Source organism: Anabrus simplex, chromosome 11, assembly GCF_040414725.1.
Source record: "Anabrus simplex isolate iqAnaSimp1 chromosome 11, ASM4041472v1, whole genome shotgun sequence".
Taxonomy (NCBI): Eukaryota; Metazoa; Arthropoda; class Insecta; order Orthoptera; family Tettigoniidae; genus Anabrus; species Anabrus simplex.
This window is the reverse complement of record NC_090275.1, coordinates 130,850,645-130,877,478: the sequence shown is the minus strand read 5'-3', so window position 1 is coordinate 130,877,478 and position 26,834 is coordinate 130,850,645. Positions and strand designations below refer to the sequence as shown.

At 38.4% G+C, this 26,834-nt stretch overlaps 1 protein-coding gene across 4 annotated transcripts in view; it reads left to right on the top strand.

The window, feature by feature from the left end:
- The window catches only part of pcx (pecanex), a 514,715-nt gene that overhangs the window by 361,459 nt on the left and 126,422 nt on the right, over window positions 1–26,834 (top strand). For all 4 annotated transcript variants that reach the window (XM_067155270.2, XM_067155269.2, XM_068229749.1 and 1 more), the window contains one exon: window positions 9,959–10,128. In XM_067155270.2, the coding sequence (XP_067011371.2) occupies window positions 9,959–10,128 (170 nt within the window). The remainder of the gene's footprint in view (window positions 1–9,958; window positions 10,129–26,834) is intronic.

Genomic DNA, 26,834 nt, shown 5'->3' with positions numbered 1-26,834 from the left:
CGTTGATTCTGCGCCACCGGATTCCACTGCGAAGTTTGGCCTGAAATAACTACATCAGCACTAGGCACCAACTCAAGTGATCCACAAAAAAAATATCCAACTAGCAAAGAAATGATTTACTTACCGTTGGAGATCATATTCCCTTTAAGACATGACCCAATATTCTTATGTTACTGTTCATTTTGTGAAGATCGTAATATCCCCTTGATAGTGTGCGCTCTGGTCTATATTGTATTTAAATAGGATAAATGTGACGACCATCTATCAGTGTTCACGAGTACGAAAATCCTATAACATTATCCTAAATGCGGTCTCGTGCCTAAATAAATCATTCATCATAACGATGTTAAAATTCACGCATGACCAACACAATTCCTAACGTCAAGACCTTCATCAGGACCTTCACATTGCATCATCTCAAAATACGCAATCCTAATGACACGTCTATAACCATCCACATTTCATTATCCGTATACATATTTTCAAAGATCCTACCGTATCAAACACCCTATCACGTCACACAAAGCGTCATGCACGGCGAATTCACAATACCTAGGAAAACAATCTATTCAGGCATTTCTCGTCAAAGACTACTAAATATGTTGCCGCATTAACACCATATCACCACAATAATATCGCAATTTCATTATCAAACACCGTATTCTGCACAAGCACATAATATCTGAAGACCATAGAATCACACGTCGCAAATACTGAGCTCCTCCGAGGTATTTTGAGCCACGAGTTAGGTTAACATTCATCACAATAACGCTATTAGGGTACCAGTACCATCGATGCCGAAAAATCATTCTGTAAAAACCTTGCTAGAGGACATTAAAAGAAAACTCACACGACCCATCGCATATTATCACAACATAGATTGAATCACCGCACTAGACGCAACGATCATAATCAACACAACGCAATGATTAACAAATAACGGTCGCCTTCAAGTTGAAAATTACACGTCATAAATCGACATTAAATAAAATGAATACTACTCTACATCTAAAATAAGTAACTACATGGCGGAATATGTAGACGATATTTAAGTACTCATCCTGGGTTGTTGCTCCACGACGGTGTCACCTTCCATGTTCAGCTCTCAATTATTAATATTTATCCATTGGTGTCCATCACATTCCTGGCCAGATCCTTCGAGGTCCCTCTATTTTAGTTGTTCATGTTAATACGTGTTGTCATCTCATATTTATATTCAATAATCGTCGGATCCATGTTACCTGAAACTCAGAAATGTCTATTAGGACAGGGTCATACACCTTGATACAATTTCACAGTTCAATCAACACACTTGCCTTTACGTTTCAATAACAAGATATCTTGTTTTACAATATAATATTTGTTTACAATATGCCAATATCACGTTATATATCTCTTCAAAACAATATTTTTCCCCACGAATTTTACGATTCCGATCCTTCTAAGACACACAGATTGAGAGTCAACTTCCTCAGAGACAAAAACAAATTCTACATCAATATAATAATCGCGGACAGTTTGCTTTTCATAATTCTTCTGTGCTTCCAGCTCCCATGTGTTCTTGACAATTGAAAACATTTGACATATAATGCGTAACGATCTCGTATAAATCAGCTGTACCGGCAAAGGAACTTGTTTAATAATTTGCTGCCTCGTATTTAGGTTAGTAATCGACAGTTTCATTCTCCATCTCGATCGTCGAATCGTGCGAGACTAGATACACAAGGTATGGCCCTCTCATATAAACTTTGCTTATTCCAAATTATTCACACATTTCATGGCCCTCAGTAACATTCTGTCACTGACATTTTCTGCCGTTCATACGCATTTCAGTAACTTTACTTGAGGAATGTGTATTATTCATTTAATCCTGCCTTATGTTTCACGATGTTTTATTGTCTACCAATATTTTCGAGGCACCACGGGGTTTAGAACTTATCAATCCGCCGATATCTTCAATTTACCGATGCTGTTCATATAATTAGACAAGTCAACTGAATTCAAATTCTCCTGGACATATGATGACCGGACATAAGATTTCATTGACATTATTTCTCAACATAAACTTCCAATGTGTTCACCAACCTCATCCTGACATACATTGGAAGGTTATAGTATGTAAACATATGTACACGGATATAACACCTTGAAAATGTATGCAGGCATAAATGTTTTTCCTTTCCTTCTGTTATACCAGTTAATAAGAACTCGCGGAGAAAGATGCGGCTCTGCGTGTCCTTTCACACACCAACACAGACTCGCGGAGAACAGCAGACGTTAGGTAAACATGCGCATAGTTATTGTTGGGTACAGGGAACGAACTGCACGGGAATGAATCGGTCCATTTTACGTGAATCCCATTCCGACTCGTAAGTATAGACACCGTAATAAATTGTAAACGACAGTCGTCCTTTAAATTCGTACATCTATTTCTTACAACAGATCATTATTTCCTTATTTCAGTATGACAGTATTGACTGAACAATACTGTCAAAAAGGACACTACATAACTTCTCATAATCTTATTTATTTATTTATTTATTTATTTATTTACACAGTTTACGCGCACATTGGAGCACTTAAATCAAACCCAAATACATTTACGTTAACAAAGAATTAACTGAAGATTTAGCTTGCATCATCTTCTTCCTTTCCCAAAACCTCTTCATTCTGGCTGCCCTTTCTTCATCAGATATGACATGTTGTTTGTGCTGGACAGTTTTTAATGACAATCTTATTTGTTTGTTCTTGAGAATCCTTTTTTCTTTTCTATTTTCAATTTGCTTCATTGTAATATTCAGCTCTTCTAAATCATCCTGAACTTCTTTAAACCAATTATTTTTTGTTTTACTTTTCCAAAAGTAATTAAATAGTTGTTTTTATCGTTCTATGTTGCGATTTTATTTGATGTAAATAAATATCACACGAGAACACGTTCACTTCCTTGTATAAATTACTTTATTTACAGTGTACGTCACAACACACAGCTTTACACAGTAGCAATGACACTATATACAACACTCAATAGCGGAGTGCAGATATCAACGACACTGACGCGCGCGCACTATAACATAGTCTCTCTTGAATTCACCGCCTCGCTCACTTGAGTCCACCAACAGTCCCTCCCAGTCCATCACTTGACTGAGTCCCAAGAACCAAGATCTGCGAACTTAGGACTGAGAACTGCCTTCACTGACTGACAGCTCGATATTTATACTACTCGACCAGCCATCTAGAATAATCGACTTCTGGAAGAGTTCTTACAACACTCTACTGAAACACACTCGAAACATCGATCGACCGGCTAGTCGAATGGGTACCCGAACGATCGTTTCCTATTTAATAACACACATGGAAATATCTACAACATTTGTAATCTCTATACATGTATCTGCATAATAAAACCTTACAGTAAGTTTCCAGAACCCTTCATACATACCAAATATAGTACAATAAGTCACTCTGGAATTTTCTACACCTTTTGATTCTTTAGATTTTTAGGTTATACAATACGTATTTGAGGTTATACAATTTTATACTACATATTTACAGAGAAACCATATACTAGTCATGTTTAACACTTAATAAAAGATAATTTAGCATTAAATAAACTATAATTAAAATATATTAAACATGATAATTGAAGGTTTTACATCAGTTACGATGTCGTACCTACGACATTTTATTATCCTATTATCATTTAATCTAGAAGGATGACAGAAAAAGGCAATTCTTCCTTTTCTCATCGTATCTATTATAGATTCACTTTCCCTATAAACCACTGCATTAGGCAATAATCTTCATTGTCCATCCACCTGATGTTTTTTATTAATAATTGTTCTGAGTATCCTTCTGTCAACCTTTTGCAGTGTATCAGTTGTTGCTTTGGTGTTCAATTTAAATCATGTTTCACAAGCATAAGTCGCTTCAGGTTTAATGACGGAACAGTAATGTTGAAGTTTAGCATTTATTGAAAGAGATTTTTTCTTGTACGTTGGCCATGTAATTCGTTGTGCTTTTTTAACTTAAATGTTCTGCTTTCTATTGATGATTTTTCATTGGAGTTCCAAGTTATAATCTCACCAATATATTTAAACTCATTCACAATTTTAATTTGTTTGGTATTGGCTAAGGTAATGGTTGGTGCTGTAACAGGGAAGGTTGGCATTATTTCTGTTTTTTTCATATGAAATTTGCAATCCAACTTTTCTTGCTATGTTATCAAGTTCATTAGCAACTAGCGCAAGATCATCAGCGAATGCTAAACAATTGAGTCTTATTTTTCTGCCAATCTTGATGTTAGGTTGACACATCTTATTCCATTCCCGCATGACTTTTCCAACACACAGTTAAACAATAATGGTGAGAGTCCATCTCCCTGCCGAAGTCCAGTATTAATGTCAAATGGCTTTGAGAGTTCATTTCTAAATCTGACTTTAGATTTAGTGTTCTTAAGGGTAATTCCAATAAGGCGAATAAGTTTTGGATATAAACCAAATTCTTTTAGGATATTCAATAATGACTCACAATGGATACTATCATACGCTTTTTTAAAATCAACAAAAGTGATAACTAACTTTTTGTTTCTAACCCTATGATGCTTCATAATCCACTTTAAACTGATAATTTGATCTGGACAATTTCTCCCTGGACGAAAGCCTCCTTGGTATTCTCCAAGTTCACAGTCAAGTTGTTCTTGAATTCTCATGTATAATAACTTTGAAAAAATTTTTGTAAGTGATATCCAGAAATGATATCCCCCGATAATTGTTGGGATCTGATCTATCACCTTTTTTATGTAAAGGGTGTATTATCGCCATATTCCACTCTTAGGGCATTTTTTCAGTATTCCAAATGTCTATGAGATATTTATGTAAATTCTGAATGGTTTGTGTATTAGCATTCTTCCATATTTCTGCAGTTAGTTGATTCTCCCCTGAAGCTTTGTAATTTTTAAGTGAATCGATGGCTTTCAACACTTCATTGTAATCTGGTGGTATAACCTTTTCTAATGGTGGTTATGAATTTCATGTTTTTGGTCCGTATTGAACAATATATAAGTAATAATAATAATAACTTAAATGTTTCCACCTTTTCAATACAATATATATATATATATATATATTTAATCAAAGGTACTTTTCCAAGACAATTACACTTTCTCCCGCACCCTTCAGCCCCACCTTAAGCCCTCTTCCTAAGCCATATTTCATTTCAATACAAGAACTTACTGATTTCCATGATTATAATTTTTACAACACCCCATTTATACTTTATTCTTTGTTAAAAACCTCTTATTATGTATATTCCTTGTATTTTTAACTATTACCATAACATCTCATTTCACTTGTTATTCTTTAAAATAATATTGTCTTAGGATTTCGCCACAAATTATCTTTGCTCCAATACGGCTGATGATGACCCCTAGATGGGTCGAAACTAGTACCGTATAATTTTGTAAATTTGTGAATATATTGTATTGAAAAGGTGGAAACATTTAAGTTATTATTATTATTACTTTTTCTAATGGTGTTTTATTTTTTGAACGGAGGTCATACTCTAGGTATTGTGTTGGTTCTTCGCTATTAAGTGATTGTTGAAAGTATTAAGCTAAAATTTCTGCATTCTCTTGGTTACGATGTGCCAGTTTTCCATTTGTATTTCTCATCATAAGTGTTGGTGGAGTATAGTTTGATTGGTATTGTCGAAACGTTTTATAAAAATCCCTCGTCTTATGTTGTACGAATGCTTCATCTATGGCGTTTAATGATTCTTTGTGATAATTTCTCTTAGCCTTTCTGATTTCTTTGGCTGTTTGTTTTCTAGCATTATTTAGTTCTTCACGGGACTTGTTGATCATTCAACCATGCTTTGTGCTTGTTTTAAATCGCTGTGTCACACTCCACATTCCACCACGCATGTTTCTTTTGTTTTTTAACAGGAGCAATTTCTTCAGCGATGGTTTTTAATTTTTCAATTACTGTCCCCAAATTGTCGTTTAGAGGAGTTTTAGACCTTTCAAAATACAGTTTATTATTAATTAAATAACTAGGGTCATACTTCTTCCTCCTATTTGATTTGGATATTTTGTTCTTTTTTGGCATTAATTTTATTTTAATCTTGGAAATATAGTGATCTGAATCTATGTTTACCCCACGGAGTACTTTCACATTATAAATTTCTTCGTGATAATTCTTGTCCATTGCCACATGGTCAATCTGGAACTCCCCCAATTTAATATTAGGGCATTTCCAAGTCATTAGTTTGTGTGGTCTTCTTTTAAACCTTGTAGATTCAAAAATTAATCCATGATCTATACAAAGATCAATTAATCTTTGACCATTTTTATTTATGATGGCATTATACGCAGAATTACAAAGTGTATTTAATTAAGCACAAGAATGTTATGAACAGAACTATATTAACAACTATGTGTGAATTTTAATTTGAGCTCACCATAAGGTTACAATTATTATAGCAAATCTGATCGCATATGGTTTTAATAATTTGGTAAAACAGACCCGCAAGTCTTCGACTTGTTGAGACAGGATAACACTTTATCTGTGTAAATAGAGAGTAGAATCTCGATAATTCGAAATCGGTTAATTCAAAGTCCCGCCTATTTCGAAGAAGCTCTCGTCTTGGAAACATGAGGTATGGTTTTGCGTGTTATTTAAATGGTTTAATTTGAAATACGGATAAATCGTAATTCAAAGAATGTCTGTCCCATTACCAAAATTCAGACATTTAATTCAAACTGCCTTTCTATTTAAAAAGTTTTTTTTTCAGGGTAATTTAAATTCAAAATTTATCCGCGTCATGATAGAACGCTTATTCCGGAACGTGCCAGGGTAGATTTTAGTATTTTCACTCATTTCGGCGTGTCTACAGTGTGCTTCATATTTGCCAAGTTAGAGTAAAATTGTAATTCTTTTGTATTCAGCGTTTTAAGGCACACCGTAATATCACTAAACAGGCAGTGTGCGGAGAAGCAGAATCCGCAAACAGTGGCGATGCCACAGTTGGCAAAAAAGCGTGGCTTATATAATCAATTCGTACGCACCAAATATTGTCAATGCCAATGAAACTGTATTTTTTTTTTTAATGCCGAGCCCAAACGGACTTACGGTTTTATATGAAGGAAGTGCCAGCTGGGAAATCGTACAAGGAGGACATTGCACTGTGTTGCAATGCACATGAAAGCGAGAGACTTCTTCGCCTCGTCATAGGGAGTTTCGATAGGACTCGATGTTCTAAAGACAATCGGGCACTTTCCGTGCAAGTACAGGGCATCTAAAATTCATTCAGTACAGTAATCCAATGAATAAAGGACTTGCACAAGGTAGCCAGCATAATTTGTCCTCTTCTTTGAACATTTTTTTTTTTTTCTTTTCTTTCGATGCGTGAGGTTATGTTTCGCAGTGATTTATTCAAGTGCGTTATTTGAATAATATAAACGCACCTTGTTGGGTACATTTCGGGAATTGATTTTTCTAAGGCATTTGAAAGGTTTAAACTGTTCATCAAGATTATTGCATGCATTAATGAGTCTTAGAATACTTTGTGACAGGGCAAGGGTTTGCATTTCTGAATTATAAGTACCATGGCAGGAAATCGTACAAGGATAGGTGAGTCACTGTATAGTACGTGAACCTTTTCTTGATACCAAGTTCCGATTCAGCACTAGAGAGCTCAGGTATCAAGAAAAGGTTCGCGTACTATACTGTGTTTGAATGCAGACGGAAGCGAGAGATTTTCCCCCCTCGTCATAGGAAGGTTCGATAAACCACTATGTTTTAAGGGCATCGGGTACTTTCCGTGCTAGTACAGGTCATCTAAAAGGCATTCAGTTCAGTAATCCAATGAATAAAGGACTTGCTCAAGGGAGTCAGCTTAGATTTCTCCTCGTCTTTGAATCAGGCTTTTGTTTTCTTTCGTTGCATGAGGTTATGTTTGTCAGCGAGTTATCCAAGTGAATACTGTGTTGTGAATTTGAATACTGTAAATGCACCTTGTTGGATATATTTTGGAAATAGTTTTTTCCATGGCATTTCAAAGTTTTAAACTTTGAATCAAGGTTAATTGCATGCAGTACACGCCTTAGAATATTTTTTGATGCGGCAAGGATTAGCATTTCTGAATTAAGAGTTGGTAGTTAATTCGAAATCACTTAATTCGAAGTCCGATTTTTGTGTCCCAACGACTTTGAATTAACAAGGTTTTACTGTATATTCATTTTAATTGTATTTATTTATTTATTTATTTACATTTTATGGCCTTCATTGGACAACTAACACTGCACAAATAGACAAAATTCTCAAGATAGAGAGAAGAATCATTAGAACGTGCATCAACATATCATACCAAAAAGATGAACACTGGAGAGTGGCTTCTAATAAAACAGTCTACAAGGAAATAGAACCAGTAATGAGCACAATCAGGAAGAAACACATTTCACTTTTTGGACATCTAATCAGGACACCAGAGAACAGGATTATCAGGAGAATAATAGAAAAATTATGGAATAGTAAGTGCAACATTAAGTGGATTACAGAAATCAAGGAAGATATGAATGAACTACAAATTACAGTGGAAGACCTAAGAAACAAAACTGTAAAATCAAGAAACTCACAGACAAACAAACCAGACTGCAAATCAGAATCAACAGACAATAGGAAGGGTGATTTCCGATGAAGAAAGAAGGATAAGATCAGAGAGAATGAAGAAGTACTGGGCTGACAGGAAACTAAAAAATTCTTTGTATACTGGAAAAAAAAAAAAAAAAAAAAAAAAAAGAAAACTGTCCAACATGAGAAGGACCGGGTATCGAAGGAGGTACCCCAAACTGTTCGTATCTAATCTCGTACGAGTGATGTGCCCATACAGCATTTTGTTTTTGGTATTTTTGATTCGAACGTGGAGCACTTGCAGAAATTTTACTTCAGGCATTGTTTTCTTGTTTAAGAAAATTGTAAGGTGCATGCTTTCTGCCATCACCTGTTACAGCAAGCACTGCAGTGCATCGCTGTTTTTCGCTTCCCGTAATGCGTACAATAACACTTGATGTCCCCTTTTTATAGATTGTTCGCATATGGAAACTGAATGGCGTCTGACCTGCGTTCCTGTTTGGGAGAGCAAATATTTCTTCACTTTACACTGTCCAATGACAAAGCGATGAAAATAAATTACTTTTTCGTTGAAATCATTCGGCATTCTTGGCATCAAGTTGTTCTTCGAAGAGAAAGGCCATTTCTCCTCATAAAAGTAATCATTCTGCCTCAGTTAACTTTCAAATCAGACTGATACCATGTGCAGCAGCTATTTCTTGTCCTTTAAAATATAGCATTTCGTGAGAAACGGCATATCGAACGTTGTGTAACAAAATCATATGTTTAAAGAGATCCTCCTCTACTTTCGGAAACTTGCCGTCTTTTGGTCCTGCAAAATGCTTTGTGAGACTTGTTGGTTGCTACAAGTGCACTTCTCTGTTACTGCGGCAGCGCATGTTGCATTCGGACACTGTATACTTGTGGCCCACTGCCTATTTCCATATGATCACCACGAGTTTATATGGTGCAGTGAAATTGAAAATCCACAGCCTGTTTCCAGTCATTCGACCGGGTTGGGGATGGAATGAATGAATTACTCGCATTCTTGCTCTTTTATATATTTTTTTCATCGCAATGGTTGATGTCACAGAAGCGGCAGTTTTGTGCGAGAACAAGGCTCAGGCAGACCCAAAGGCACCGGACTCCCCCCCTTTCTTTTTTTTTAACCTGGATTATATAGGATATGTTCTTGGGACTGCAAATTATGAACGATGGATCCAGGAAAACGATAGTTCTGGGAACGATCATGGTTCCACTGTATAAGCATAAGCAGACACTTGCCTTCAAAAGTCTTCTCATCTTAATACTGAAGGCTAACTCATTAATGTGACTGCTGTTCTGTGTTCTAGGCTTTGCGTAACATCATCAACTCTTCTTGCGACCAGCCCATCGGCTACCCGATCTACGTATCCCCTCTTACCACGTCCTATGCAGAAACGAATGATCAGCTGTGCAGTATTGTGGGAGGATCTCTTTCTCTGGAGGCACTTAAGGAGGCTGTACTGCGACTCTGGAGAAGGTGAGTAAACAGTGAATCATTTATCAGAGGAGGAGGATGATGATGATGATAATAATAACTGACGACAAAGAAAAGTAACCGCAGGAATGCAAAAAACAAACAAGGTCAGGTTAGAGTTTACCATATTTACTTGCGTAATTTTCCCCCTTCTTTTGTTAAAATTTAGAGGGCAAAACTCGAGAGGGAAAAACGTGTGGATATTATATGATGACTACGAAAAATTGGATGTAAAATTAAGTTATATACAACCTCAAACTATTTTATTTATTAAACTAATATTTAAAAGCAAATAAGCTTTCCTTAAAAGACTGTGTTGTGTTAAAGTTCAAAAGTGACGGCAGTACAAGTGAACTTGATCTTGGGTTCAACCCTAGCAACACGAACATAACATATTATCAGGGATATAAAGTGCATAAATCAAAATTAGCTCATTAAGGCGTGTAAATAAAATCAGCATACCTGTCCTGTGCTCTCCACAGCTTCCTTTGGAAGATGTACCAGCAGACAGACTGACATGATGACGTTCTCCGAGCCATCCATCGCGGTCTTTTTAAAGCTCTTCATGACAATGTCTTCCATGATCAGAATGCAATACAGTGGAACATCGATTCCGTGCTTTTGGAAGGACAAAAAAAAAAAAAAAAAAAAAAAAAAGTTCAACACGGAAGAACGGAAAATCCGGGAAAAAATGAAAACCATCAAATATCTGCTAAATATTACAAAGATGAAATATATACAGTAGAAGTCCGGTATAGTGAGTACGGCGTATAACGAGAACTCAGTTATAGTGACAATTTCTTTCTGCCCCTTCAGAATTCCTATATTAAACTGTGTATTGTACTTCGGTTACAGTGAGAGCCCTATCACTGACTCATCCGTTATTACAAGCGATTAAGTGCGCTTGATTTTTTCCATTCCTGATATGTATGCACCCCAGCGATTATATTGCATGCGATCAATTACCTTCGCTATAGTTTCCTCGCTATGTCCACTAGCGAGTTCTCTCGTCGACATTCGAAGCTCATAGATTATGATTCAAAGGCGATGTCGGAGTCGATTAGTAATACCTAGAGTTCGTGGTTTATAGCATTTTGTGGCATCTAAATTTCTCAAATTTAGCGTTTTGTAGCAAATTGGTTAAAATAGACATAATTTGCTAATCGAAACCGACTTTCAACGTATTAGGTCGTGTTACGTACATTTAGTATGGGCTGAAGAGATGTTAAGTACAGAACAAAAATGGCCAACCGGAAACCAGTGGGATTCGAGCCCACAACCTTTGAATTCACTATAGAATATAAGACAAACATCAACATAAGACTGCAAGAAGTATTAACGCACGCACACGAATATGCCCATTTACAAATTTACAAACACCATTTCAAAGTGAAAAATACTATTCTGAACGTATTTATTTATCACAGTACAACGCACCTACAAGGAACAGGAATTTCAATGATGATTGAAGTACAACATGCCAATTGTTTAAACGGTGTCCTCCTTTATTCGAGACCGCCTATCTGTTACAATTATCTTGTACTTGCAAAAAAAATTCTACATCGACACTGTTCGTGGAGGCCCAAATGCACAGCAGTGCTGCCGAGGCAAAGGAAGGACTTAAAAGCATTCTTCTTTTCTTCAAGTCTTTGATTGCAAAGTCGGCACATCAATATAGGCCTATGTGTATTGCTTACATAAAAATGTCCCGATTTGTGATTCTCGGCATGCTGTTTGATCGTCACTTCGCTTCTACCCATGCTACCAGACAATAAAATAAATCGCTACCATACTTTAAAACAGTAACTAGTGCTCAACACCAATGTCAAGAATAACCGACTATGATTAAGGGTCAACACAAAAAGAATGAACGTGTGTGCTTGAAAGTGTATTTGCTGTTTGATTGATTGTTCTTTGCAGCGCTCTTTGGCCAGTGAAAGTTATTCCACACATTGAATGATTTAACCCTTTGGCCCACCATTACTTGTGAAAGGAAATATTCCCTTACATACAATTTATCTATTTTTTCATCACTTTAACATAAATTTGACTAATCACATACATAAGAATACACAGTGCAAAGTGAGCTTTTAGCTCGTCTATAGTAACAGGAAACGAATGTTTTTGTTCGTAAGTATTACTGGTTTCAAGGGAAGCAGATGAATTAGCAAGAAATATAGAGGCATAGGCATTGATTTCCTTAGTAACGTGATCCCAAAGCTGTGGGGTTAGAAATTCATTCCCTATGTCCATTTCTTTCGGATTATTTCCCAACCCCCTCCTCACTATAGAGTGAATTTCAGGAACTGGTTTGCATGTTACAGAAAGAGGCTTATTGTCAACAAGATCATAATTCCAAGTATCATTTTACTAGACTTTTCTTCCGCTCTTGTTGCATTCTGGTTTTGTCACGTAGTTTCGATTGGCACTATCATCTCGGAACTGAAATCGGAATCGCTTTCATCACTGTCAACTGAAGAAGAAAAAGTATTTTCACTCTCCAGAGAATCATTTCTACTTTCGACATCACTATTTTCAAGCCAGTTACGAATAACCTCTTCTATGCTGCGCTTGGATGCCGCCATGATTGTTTACAATGAGCGGCAAGCTGAGGTGCTTTTTATTTTCCGTTCTTCAGCTTAGAGTTACTATGTCCACAGGGAAAATAGCTGCAGGTATCATCTGACATCAATCGGGTAGGCTGCAAAACAGAACTAAATAAATCTCTCTGACCAGCTAACCGCGATAATGTTATAAATATTCCGTGCACCAGGACGGAAGTGTCCATCATAGTATGTTACCGCCTTACGATCGCAATGGGCACCGTAATAATTCTTTCTCCTGAAATAAATAACATATATCTTGTTTTTAAGGAAAATGCATCGTTTTTTAAAAGATATTTGTTTATTTCGTATAAACCCGAGAGTTTTGCATCCATTTAGCATAAATTGCATAATTTTGCATTTTGAACCAATTTTGCATTTTATTGCTAATTCAGAATCACTAAAAACCAGTCGTAAGGGTTATATAAGATGAAGGCACATACACTGACAAAGTTTCGATGTATTTCGCATTTATCGCAAATGCTAAAAATCACAAACTCTAGTAATACCCGTCGACTGCTTAACTGTAAGGAACATTCGAAATGAAAGAAAACGATATCTTAATTTTAATGTTATTGTATTTGATGTTACATATGGAAATTAAGTAAGAATGTGATAACTTACACCTCAAGATATGGCAGAGTAAATCACTGATTTCAGAGGATAGTTCATATCATCTCGTGCCTAGTTAAATTTCGCAAAGGCTATTTACATGTAAATTTTTTGCAAGGAGATTATTATTTCTCTACATGCGTTTCAAATATGGTATGTTTTCATGATACATATATGGTTAGGTTAGGTGACGCCGTTTGAAGAACACTGAAGTGTTTGCCACAGAAACCTCTGGAGTGATACCGTATTTCTCCGAATCCAAGACAACGGGATTTTTTTCTCAGAATCTCGTGCGAAAACTCAAGTGTTGTCTTGCATTCGCGGCCTAACCACTGGCAACTACCGTGGTAACTACGCTGCTTCTTTTCTCCCCCACACGCGCACGCAAAACTTGTTGACAATAAACAACCGCCTCTGAGAGAATGACGTTCTATTAGCCTCTACAAAAACTTTTCTCAAATCTGCAGAATGGGATCAAAACATGCGAGCCTTCGAATTCTTAGAATGGCCGGCTACTCAGTGGCAGAGTTATAACGCGTCTATTGTACTTGACGCTTAGTAAAATTAAGTTTTATAAACACTTGAGGAGGAACAACATGGATTTAGACTTCATAGATCAACTATACACCTCATTTTTGCCACCAGTATTGGGAGAACGGTAAAACACTTATAACTGTTTTTCTGGACATCGAGAAAGCATATGACCATGTACCGCGCAGGCATATATGGGAATGTTTGAGTCATAAGAAAGTGCCGGATGACATCATAGCACGAGTACAACGATTATATGATGAAACCAAGTGTTGTGTCCAGGTCCAGGTTTGGTTTGAAACGAAGAGTGGAGTCCAGCAAGGAAGTTGTCTTTCACCACTTCTCTTCATAATAATAATGGATGAAGTTTTAAAAGCGGTTAAGAGAAAAGATCCAACAACTAATGCCCTGGTTTTTGCTGGTGATGTAATGGTATGGGGTGAGACAAGCGGAAGTACAAACTAGACTAGATCTGTGGCATGAAGCTTTTACAACCTTGGTGATGAGTAGAAACTGTCCAACTGTTCATCTAAGAATTGGAGATGAGGAGATGGATATTGTAGACAACTTCCAGTATTTAGGTAGCGTTCTGTCATCAGGCAATACCATACATCGAGAGATTAGTAACAGAAAACAGAAAGCTTCCAAATTCTATCACGCTGTACGTCAAATACTTTGGGATGAAACATTTCCGTTAGTTTGCAAGATCAGCTTGTACAAAATATATCTAGTACCTATATTGACGTATGGCCTGAGAGCAGCAACACTTACTGGACCAACAGACAGTCGTCTTCATGCAACAGAAATGAAGTTCCTCCGTTCTTCTCTACAAAAAACAAAAATGGATAAAATAAGGAATGTGGATATCCAACAACAGCTTGAGTTGGAAAGAAGCTTGCAATGGTATGGTCACATGCAAAGAATGAACCCTCAAAGGACTCCTCAAACATAATTTGACCACAATGTTCCTGGGAAGAGACCAAGAGGAAGGCCTCGTGATGTTTGGGAAAAACAGATAATGAAGGACCTTGAAATTAGAGATGTGAACTGGTATTTAAAGTTAAAAACTTCATGATCGTTCCGTATTGAATAGAGAAATAAGAAGATGTACAATATTAGAAGGATCCACCTTTCAATACTCCGTTGTAAGTTGAACTAAAAAGAAGTCACAACTTGTTTATTGGGACCGATTTCGACACATTACAAGCGTCATCATCAGCTAAATAGTAAAATAGAGCAAGATATAAAGATCTTAAAACAACTAATACATTGAACACAGGCAAAAAATTAACATTGATTCATATCGTAGCAATTCATTTAATGTCCAAAACACAATGATCGCAGTCAAGAGAGTAAACAGAACATCATTGTCTTGCGCCGAAAACAAATATAGTTGAAGTTCACAAGCAGGTCAAGTATGCACTTATATAGAGTCGTTGCTAGGCAGGTCTTGTAGGCATTTGTTTTTCAGGCTGAAGAGTAAAAGGTGACGTAATTGAAGTCTTAGGAAAACAGTGTAGGAAATTATATAAGTTTGGAAATAATTTAAAACATTAAAAAGAATAAAGTCAAATAAAAATATATTAAAAATAGGAAGAAATAATAAAAGAAAATTGCAATGTGAGGTTCAACTCGAAACAACTTGCCGTAGTAATTGATAGATGAATGGGAGATGATAGAGAAAAGGTTGGGGAACGTTTATTAGAGGGTGGTGGTGGTGGTGGTGGTGGTGGTGGTGGTGGTGGTGGTGATTATTGCTATTAGAGGAAGTACAAATGGGTAAATATTTTCTATATAACACTAAACCGAGGAAAAAAGAGGAAGAGGTCCGACACTTCGAAAAATGAAGATATCGGTAAAAGGAAGACAAGGGCGATGAAGGGCGTGAAATTGAAAGACTCCCTAGCCCTCAGAAACCTAATAGCATCGGGGTCGGAAAAGAACAAGAGTTGACCAAGGGAGGTCGGACAGGATAGATGAAAGTGAGGAGCCTGGCACAAGTAAGTGGAAGCAATGCCAGGACTCAGCTAAGGGCCCCGTGGCTGCCAACCCACGCTTCGAAGTTCCGACCCTTCTTGTTTCCGTCTGTCTCTCTCCCTCTCTATCTTCTGTTACGGTTTCCAACTCCTGACAATCATCTACTGAATCTCTGAATTCCCTACTAAATAGGTTTGCTTTTTCAGTATCTGTTAAATAGTGTTCACCCCCTTCTCCCACCATTGTAGGAATTTGGATTCCTTTTCCTTTTTGATTCCTGGTATATGAATACAGCTTTTTCCATTTCCCTTTGTGTCATTACCCTCTTGAAGTATGCCATTCATATAATTCTCTTTTGCTTCCTTTTCACTCTATTCAGTTCCCTCATTAGCTGTTTTCTAGTTTCTCTACTCTCCCTACCCTCTTTGATTTTCCTGTTTACTATTCTACATTTTCTTTTTAATTTTCTTATTTCCCTTGTATAATAAACAGGGTCTGAGGTCATTTTACCCTTCTTAACAGGTGCAAATCTCTTCTCTCCTTCCCAAATGATTCCTTTAAATATAGCCCAAAGTGTATCCACATTACTCCCTTCACTTATCCAACAACTGAATTGTGATTTAAGGTAAGTCCCAAATTCATCAACTTTAGTTTTTCTGTACAATTTCTTGTCTTGTGTAACCCTCTTATTAAGCCTTTTTCTTACGAGTCCTACATCCATTATTACAGCCTTATGATCTCCTATTCCTTCAATTACCTCAGTTTTATCAACAATTTCCCATGGTTTAACCAAGAATACATCTAGTAAGTTATTGAGACGAGTCGGTTCTTGTACTACTTGTGTAAATCCTCCCTCCCAAATTAACTTATTTGCCAGTTTCTGTTCATGGGCTTCACTTGCAGCTCCTTTCCATTCAACTTCAGGCAAATTTAGATCTCCCCCAATTATTACCATATCATTATTATTGTTTTTATGAGTATAATCTATTATTTTTTCAAAGATATCCATGTCTCTTTCCTCTCTTCCAGGCCTGTATGTTCCTATAATTCCCACCTCCTTCATATTATCACAAACTAATTTTATCCCTAATATTTCATCCTTTTCATCGGTAAACCATTCATGTGAACAGTAAGTTTCCTTTGCCAGAATAAACACCCCTCCTCCCTTTTTATCTCCTCGGTCTCTACGATAGACTATGTACCCCTCTGGAAATACTTCTCTATTACTCACCCCTTCTCTCAACCACGATTCCACTCCTATCACCACATCAGTCTCATATGATTCCATCAATGTACCGAATTTTAATTGTTTATGTACTACACTTTGACAGTTTACCAAGGGCAGTCTCAGACCCCCTTCCTTCCTAGAACTTGACTGTTGCAATTGGGTAACTTGAAATTCCTTACTTTCCTGAGTTTCATTTTCTAGTTGACTGAGCCAGCTTGAAGTACAACTGGCTCTTTCTACTAGTTTTCCTGGTCAGTATTATAACTCAAGGGAGTTGCCTGTTTTACAGTACATATCTTAAGATTAATAAAATCTAGAACAATATTTGCTATCTTTCGTTTACCTGAATTGTTTAGATGGAGGCCATGTTTTGTATAACAGTATCTCTCAAAACTGCTGCATTCAATAACCTGAGTATTCGGAAAATGTTTACAAATTTTAACAATATCTGTATTGACCTTGTCCACTTCAATGTTCACACACGAGTCTCTTCTCAAATCATGCCTGTGGGGCACGTTCACTACAAAGACGTTAGTGTGGGTCAGCTTCCCTAGTGTATGTTTAAGTTGTGATCTTACATTTTTGGCGTCATCGTGAGCTACTTTTTCGTCCCACCGATGATAAGCACTGCATCGCCACTCCCGAAGTTCCTTGTTGTTTCTTCTACGTTTTCCAGGACACTGCTGATAGAAGCTCCCGGATATATTTCACCGGTTGCTGCTATATTCTCGTCGTTTATCATTCCCGCAATTCCCCTTCCTTGGCTATCACCAAACACAGCTACCTTTGCTGATTTAGGCCTAACTGGGTCTTGAATCTGAAATCTAGGCCTAAATTTTAACGTCGGCACGGCAACGGCAGCGGATCGCGATGATTTGGTATCACGCGCGTGATCACTTTCTTCCAGAATTAAATTATTTAGGGCAGAAATCCTATTTCTGATGTTTATTTCCGGAAATTCAGTTGTAGATTTCTTCTTAGCCGGCCATCCATGAACTACTTGACACCACGTGCTCAAGTTTGTTACTGGTACCGGTATATCACTCGAAGAATAGTCAGTCCCAAATTCTAGCGATGGCAGTCTTTCTTTTAATTCTTGATTTTCAACTTTAAGAGTCTCATTGTCCTTTTGTAGAATGTTTATGATTTCTAATGCACTTTTATGTTCCTCATCGATTGTTTTCGGTGCTTCATCGTCAACGCCGTCGCCAACTACATTCCGAACACACTGCTCCCAAATCCAGTCAACATTTTCATTAGTTTTTACGTCTCTAAGGCAATTTCCACACTTATAATGCCACCATCGATCACATGAATCACACAAGATTCCATTTTTAACCAATCTTCGACATTTTCCGCACTTTTCGTCACATTTTACGGTTAATTTACTCGGAGGATAAAACACTACGTCGTCATTACTGGGCGCCATTTTGAAAAAAATAAGCCCCTCCATGCGATAGCAGCGTCGCCTGACAAGGAATGACTGCTAGTCAGACACATGTAGTCCGGCTCCATGACTAAATGGTTAGCGTGCTGGCCTTTGGTCACACGGGTCCCGGGTTCAATTTCCGGCAGGGTCGGGGTTTTAACCATAATTGGTTAATTCCCCTGACTCGGAGATTGGGTGTATCCGTAGTCATCGTTTCATCCTCATCACAACGGGTGTCTAATCAAAGACCTGCACCTGGCGAGCCGAAATCCTCAGACACCTCCTGGCACTAAAAGCCACACATTATTTAATTTCAGACACGCACGGTGCATGTAGTATCAGTGAGCGTACTGTTCCTGTGTACAATGGGGGAACTCTATGTACAATCTATCTGATTTTGACTGAAGGCAGATTGTGATGGCCTGGATGCACGAGCATTTCGGAAACTGCACGACTTGATGGGTGTCAGTGGCGAAACCAAGGTGAAACCATGTCCAGACATCAAGCAGTGGGGCGGCCACCCCTCATTACAGATGTTGAACGTCGTAGGCTGGGCAGACTGGTAAAACAGGACTGGCGGCGAACTGTTGCGGAACTAACATCAGACTTAATGCTGGGCAGATTACAAGTGTGTCTGAACACACAGTACACCAAACACTCCTAAGGATGAACCTCTGCAACCGACGACCTATGCATGTGCGTCAGCAACTACGACTGAAATGGGCACGTGGCCATCGTCGCTGGACATTGGCGCAGTGGCAGAGCGTTGCATGCTCTGATGAATCCCAATGCCTTCATCATGCCGATGGAAGAGTGTGAATCCATCGTCTCCCAGGGGAACAGCTCCTTGACGCCTGTACTGCGGGACGGAGACGAGCTGACGGCGGCTCGGTTATGCTCTGGGGAACGTTCTGGTGGGCATCCATGGGTCCGGTGGAGCTCGTGCAAGGCACCATGACGGCCGAGAAGTATCGTACACTGGTTGCAGACCACCTACACCCTTTCATGACTGTTATGTTTCCCAACGACAGTGGCATTTTTCAGCAAGATAATGCGCCATGTCACAAGGCCAGGAGTGTGATAGAGTGGTTCGAGGAACACAGTGGCGAGTTGCAATTGATGTGCTAGCCCCCAACTTGCCAGATCTTAACTCGATCGAATACATCTGGAATGTGATTGAACGTGGCATCCGAGCTCATCGCCCCCCTCCCCGGAATTTATGGGAATTAGGTGACTTGTGTGTGCAGATGTGGTGCCAACTCCCTCCAGTGACCTACCAAGGACTCATGGCTTCTATGCTTCCATGTTATCCGTGCCAAAGGTGGTCATATCAGCTATTAGGCAGGTGGTCATAATGTTCTGGCTGATCAGTGTAGAAGAAAGTATCAGGAAATGAAAGGTCCAAGAACATAGTGGTCTTCTGCTATCCCAACTCCCCCACCCCCCACCCCCCAGCATCAACCCTGACCAAAGTACCGCTAGCATTCTTAAGAATTTTGTCTTGCAACATCCCAGAGCTCTTCGCGTCTGTCATATAAACGGGCATAGCTTATTAGCAGCCTGTTGAATGGATGAGCTTACAGAAATATCACATATAATTTACAAAGTTTATTCCACCTACGCAATACTGTACAATAAGTATATGTAATCTCAATTCAATACGGAACCAATAATGAAATTCATAACCTTGAATTACAGAAATATTCAGCCCAGTTGTTTTGCATATCCTGCTAGGCCCGGTTTCTTCAACTCTGTGTTAAATTTTACTTTAAAAAAGTTAACTAACAATTTTTATTAATTTCACACTTCGTTTAAAAGTACCCTGTTTCACAAACACATTTCCAACATTGGTTACGAAACAATTGTTAAAGACATATGAACACATTTCCGTGAGATTTCTGAACGCGTTTGACAGTGAGCGTCTTTTGTTTCTTTACATATAGCACTCCTAGTGGTGTGTTGAAATAGTATTTTGTCACACGGACACATGGTTGAAATTATAGGTTATCGTTAACGGAGACCGCTAAGACGTAAACATGTCAAGTAAGAGGCAACAAAAGCGTTATGATGAATGCGAGACAGATGTTGTTATAGTTTTAATTTAAAATTATGTGAGTGTGCTTAAAAAATGAAATAACGGACTGTTATATTCGATATAGCCTATTCTTGTAGGAGTGCACTCTAAGGCTCCTACTTCACCGGAAAATGTGTTGATATGTTTTGAATGATTTACGGGCATGGGGAAAATAATGTAATGCCTTGTTAACCCGCCTATAGACGGGCTGACATGGACGGTCCACCAGTGCTACGCCTGTCTATAGACGGTGCGCGAGAATTTTAAATTTTTGAGTTTCCCGGTTCATTTTCGAGTGCAAATTTGAACTCTGACATGTTCTGCCATCTGCTGGGCATTATGTAGAACTAACTGATCAGAGATTATTGCTTCGGGAAGTAACTTGCGGAGCTTTTTGTAGACGTTTGTGGAGTTCATCTGTGATGTGAACAAACATGGTGGAACAACAACTCATTTGCTCTTGCAGCGATGTTATTTCGGATCACGGAATCTTTCAGTTATTAACCACAGCGGAAAGTGATGGTGGGGATTATCATTTTAAGCGATTTTGAAAGTGAGAGTGATAGAGTGCCGAAAGTATCGTATCTGAGAGAGAAACAGAGCCTCCTTATAAACGAAAGAAGAAAAAACACATTGAGTACAAAAGCTATTTCATCGCTAATTTCATGGCGGACGGATTACTTTTCATCACCAGAGTTTCAGGTAACTGTAACAGGCTATGAGGGACAAGTAGTGTTTGATGATAGTTGAACAAATCGACATCACAAACAACCAGTAGAAAACTTTTAACTATCACCACATTCCAGGTTTGGAAAGTATTTTAAAATATCAACTTATATACTTGTAAGATGTTACATGTATTAGTTACCTACAGATTTTACGAAATATTACTTTGGCTCTTAACTTTGTATAAAGGTAATGCACGCATGGGCACATAAGTTTAATTTTGTTTTCTCTCAAAATAATATTGAACATAAGTGTAGGATTTTCCATTTGTATTTAGATTTATAAACAACCAACATTTATAAACATTTTAAGCTAATCCTCCCACTGATAAGTTGAAATTTGAGGCTTCTACAAATTTTTTTACATGCGAATGAAAAACTCAGCACTGAGGTACCAAACAGTCATGTCAGCACTGAGGTACCAAACAGTCATGTCAGCACTGAGGTACCAAACAGTCATGTCAGCACTGAGGTACCAAACAGTCATGTCAGCACTGAGGTACCAAACAGTCACGTGGTAACTCAGCACTTAAAAGGTTAATGCTGCAATGGCAGCAAGAATTCTTTGCAGGATTTTACACACCATTTTTTCTTGCACTCGTGAACATAGTCGCCTACAATTACACAAAGTGTCTCAAGCATAATATCAAACGAGTAGAGGCCAGACCCTGCGGTCAACTGATTTCACCGAGCTTCAATGTACCTATAGGGAGACACTCAACAGTAACAACAGTTAAGTCAATACGCTTTCGTTTTCGAAAAAAATGAGGTCAGATGTCATTACACAGAATCCGCTTCCGACAAAGTGGAGGTGGTAGAACACTAAAAGGCGAACAAATTTTACTTGCCATTGATGTTGCCATTGATGCTTTCACGGCCCATACTTGGAGACATGATGCTGTATAGGCTTTTGGGCTTATGCCATGTCAAGAAATAAAGTGAAATTCTTTACATTTTGCAGAGAACTGTGCTCTGCGTCATCAGAAGAAAATTTAGCCTGTTCACGAGAAAGACTTCTTAAACAAATGACTCTTTAAATTGAGATGTTGTAATAGAAGTGGAAATGGTACGTTCATTCGCCACCAGATGGCTCCCCAGACGTGGCACAGCGCTAGTGTTCGAAGCGGAAGCTGACCGAACCATCAGGATCAGTCTAAGAGGTTCACATAACATGCGTATGTAACATATGACACTGACAGGTGTATGATATTGACACAAGCCTGGAATGAAACATCTGGCAATGAGGAATGTACGAATTTGGAAAACACGGAGACGAAATAACAATAGTGCAGGGATAGGGAAGGGAACTACCTACGTAAATTCTTAATGGCTGGCAACCAGGTATTACTTAATTGATAGCCAGTGTCCCTGTTGAAATTGTTAGGATTTCTATGTATTTCCACAGCTTCCCTTAGAATCCTGGTCCTGTAGTGTCGATAAGAGCTCAAGCATCTTGGAACATGACATCATGACCCAACGTTAGAGCTTGCTCGGCTATTGCGGATTTGTCTGGTTGGTTGAGACGAATATTACGTTTATGTTCCTTGATACGGGTACCAATGGACCGGTATGTTTGGCCGATGTATACCTTACCGCAAGTACAGGGAATTTCGTATACCCCAGGATGTAAAAGTGGGGACTCCACATCTTAACTCACCAAAACTGTGAGCAATTTTAGTGGCGGTGCCAAATATGGTTTTTATGTTGTGTTGACAAGAAATGTGTTTTTCCACCAATCATTTCTTGTCTATACATTGAATCTATCAATACAGAAAATGAAATTTATAAACAATAATTTATATTGTGTTTGCAGAGGACCTTGGCAATTCGATCTGTGGTGTTCTGAATGTAAGGCAGGTAGGTAGTTCCCTTCACTTCTTTCTTCTGTGAGCTTTGCTTGGTCGTTTCTCTGGGATGCAGGGCTCTGTGAATCTGCAAATCGCTGTAACCATTACCCTTGAATGCAACTTTGAGTGTGTCCATCTCCCCCTAGATATGTGATGGCTTACAAATTCGTCTCGCCCTCTTGGTGAGTGTCATGTGAATGCCTTGTTTTTGTGCTGGATGGTGGTGAGAATCCGCATGAAGATAGTGATTTGTGTGGGTAGGCTTACGATAGACGGTATGTCCTAAGGAGCCATCCGGTTTCTTTCTTACTAGAATATCCAAGAAAGGAAGGCATCCGTCCGACTCCATCTCTATAGTGAATTTATTGAAGGATGTTGCCGATTTTGGTATTTTAGAAATAGATGAAATTTCTCAGGACCTTCTGTCCAGACCACAAATGCATCATCAACATACCTCCACCATATCATAGGTTTGATGGGTGCCGAAGCAATAGCCTCCTCCTCAAAATGTTCGATAAAAACAAATTAGCCACTACAGACGAAAGTGGACTTTCCATAGCCATTCCGTCCATCTTCGTAAAAATTTCTACCCCACAAGAAATAGCTGGAAGCCATTCAGTGGTAAAATAGCTTAGTAATGTCCTCAGAGAACAGGTGGTCAAGGAGAGACATGACCGAGTTAATCGGCACTTTAGTGAACAAGGACTCCACATCTTAACTCACCAAAAGTGCATTAGGTTAAAGGGTTATGGTTGACAGCTAGTTGACGAAATACCGAGATTCTCTGACGTATGATTCAGTACGTCCTATGTGTGGTTGAAGCAATTTGCTTAGGTATTTAGCCAGAGCATACGTAGGAAAACCTATCGCACTAACAATAGGTCTGAGGGGAACATCTTTTTTATGGATCTTAGGCAGTCCATATAATCTAGGTGTCACTGCATCCCCCAGGGACAGATGTTTAGCCTTCTCTTTTGGAATTGAAGATTGCCTTAAAAGCTTCACGGTGGCATTGGACACACGAGTGGTGGGGTCACGTGAGCTCAATCTGTAAACAGGCTCCGACAATATAGCCAAGATCTTATTCTTATACTCGTCAGTGTCCATAATCACTGTTGCATTACCCTTTTCAGCTGAGAGAATGGTCAGTTCAGAATCTTCTCTAAGTTCCTTTAGAGCTCTCCTTTTGCCTCTTGTTAAATTGGGCATGGGTACAACAGCGGACCTGATGAGTCTCGCACATTTGTCTTAACTCCTCAGCCTCATCCATAGGTAGTTTGTGGATGGCTGCCTTAAAGGAAGTAATTAGCTCCTCAGTGGGAATTTTAGAGGGAGCGACAGCGAAATTAAGACCCCTACTAGAACTGCCGTTTGGTTCTCGCCCAAGGATTTCTTGGAAAGATTGACGACAGTTTTACTAGCATCCGGGTTCGTGCGAGAGACCACCTGTTTCTGAGCTAGACGGAGGAACTTTGATTTTTGTCTGAATGACACCTGGTTGAATTTTCATTCGGCCTGTATAGCAGTAATGCAATGGAAAGTAAACCACAATTCCTGCGAGAGAGTGTTGCTTAAGAGCAAGTGTAAACGAAACAACTCTCGGGACTGAATCCAGTTCCCTACGAGTGTAATGCATTCTCTCGATCACAAGAGCCTTGCTAGCGCGTTGATATATTCTCCTGGCCTTTGGTTTATTTAGCATGTGCTTCAGCTTCACAGAGTTGGGAATGATGTTATGTCCCTACATCTCAGTAGAAAGCACAAAGAGGAAAGCAGAATAGACTTCTTTCTCCTTAGTTTGCTGAATTTTGAAGCCTTCTTAAAAGTATCCTCCCCATAGAGGTTTTTAATCTTGTCATTGATGCTTTCATGGCTTTTGCTTATAGACATGATACTGTATAGGCTTTTGGGCTTATGCCGTGTCAAGAAAATTAGGTAAAATTCTTTACATTTCACAGAGAACTGTGCTCTGCGTCGTCAGAAGAAAATCTCGACTGTCCACGAGAAAGGCTTCGTAAACAATGATTCCTTAAATTTAGACGTAATAGAAGTGGAAATGGTACGTTCATTCACCACCAGATGCCTCCCCAGAAGTGGCACAGCGCTAGCTTTCGAAGTGGAAACTGACCCAACCATCAGAATCAGTCTGAGAGGTTTACATAACATGTTTACGTAACATATGACATTGACACAAGCCTGAAATGAAACATCTGGGATGAGGAACGTACGAATTTGGAAAACACGGAGACGAAATAGCGACAGTGAAGGGACAGGGAAAGGGAACTACCTACGTAAATCATGTCAGGTCCGCAACCTAATAACTTCTGAAAAATTGATGAATTCTAGATTCCAGTGCAAGGGAGTTACATAACAGTCAAACAGAGTGGTGGCATAGTGGTCATCGTACTTGTCTGCGAACCTCGTAGACGTGAGTTTGTCTCGTTACAGCTATAATTGTTGTACAAAATAAATAATTAATACTAGAGGGAACGTTATTTAAAAATCGGAACAAAAATATTTTGCAAATTGCAGTACACTTTTTCTACCTGAAATAATATAGGCCTAAACGTTCTCACAGTTACTGCTGTATCTCTCTCTCTCTCTCTCTCTGTGTGTGTGTTAATTTGAGGTAGAAAATAAAGTTCCACTACAATTTGATTATTGTTTTCATTTGCATTTTTACCTTCACATTCCCTGAAATAATAATTTAATTTGTATAAAAAAAGGTATGGCTATGGCGTCGCGGTTCGTTGACAAGTACAAGTTCCACTTGTCTGGGTTGTAACTTTTCAAGTATATACGCGTTGCATTAGAATCAGAGGATTCTGAATTTTTTCGGAAATTATTAAGTTGCGGACCTGACACATTAAAGTAAAATCTATAAGCAACTGCTGCACTGGAGAGACTGATAAGTTTCAGTCTGTTGGAAACTCTAACCTGTTTTCAATATCGTCTAGTACCTTGTTCATTATGGCTTTGGTAATTAGAAATCTTTCTTCTGACAACTCTAAAAAGTTGTTACTTCTTAGTATGGGTCATCCTTTGCCTTCTTCAGTTTATAAATAGTCTTCATACAGCAGTAAAGCTTCAAACTTACGTCTTCCACATGCCTCCATTTTGAAATTTTAGCATCTGTTAAGATGTTTAACACAGGGGTGCTGCTAGGTTAATTTAACACAAGTATTAACAATTTGTTAGAGTTAACGATTCTTGATTAGTCGGTCATTTTGTTAAATTATGTTTTAAGTCTCCTTAACAGCAGAGTTAACACTTAACATTCGTTGAAGAAACCGGGCCATAGTGTCTGAATCATGGTTAACAGATAAGAGCCCGTCTTCTTTGTGTATCTTGAAGGCTACTCGCCTCTGAGAAATGACCGCACCCACAAACGAGGTGGAGGGGTATGTGGCTATTTCTTAACCACCTTCAAACAGAAGTTGTTACATCATTCACCAGGCAGGTATGAGAGGAAACCAGAATACATGTTTGTAGAAATAACAGCATACGGGATTTGTAGGAGTAGTTTACAGATCTCCGAATACAGACCACTTAGGAGATTTTGAAGCTGACTTAACTGAACTACTGCAGACTACCCTCACAGAATAATTATGGGAGATTTTAATATGGACTTAATTGACGTAACTTCTTCCGAAACTATGTAACTTAAAACATTATTTCAAGCC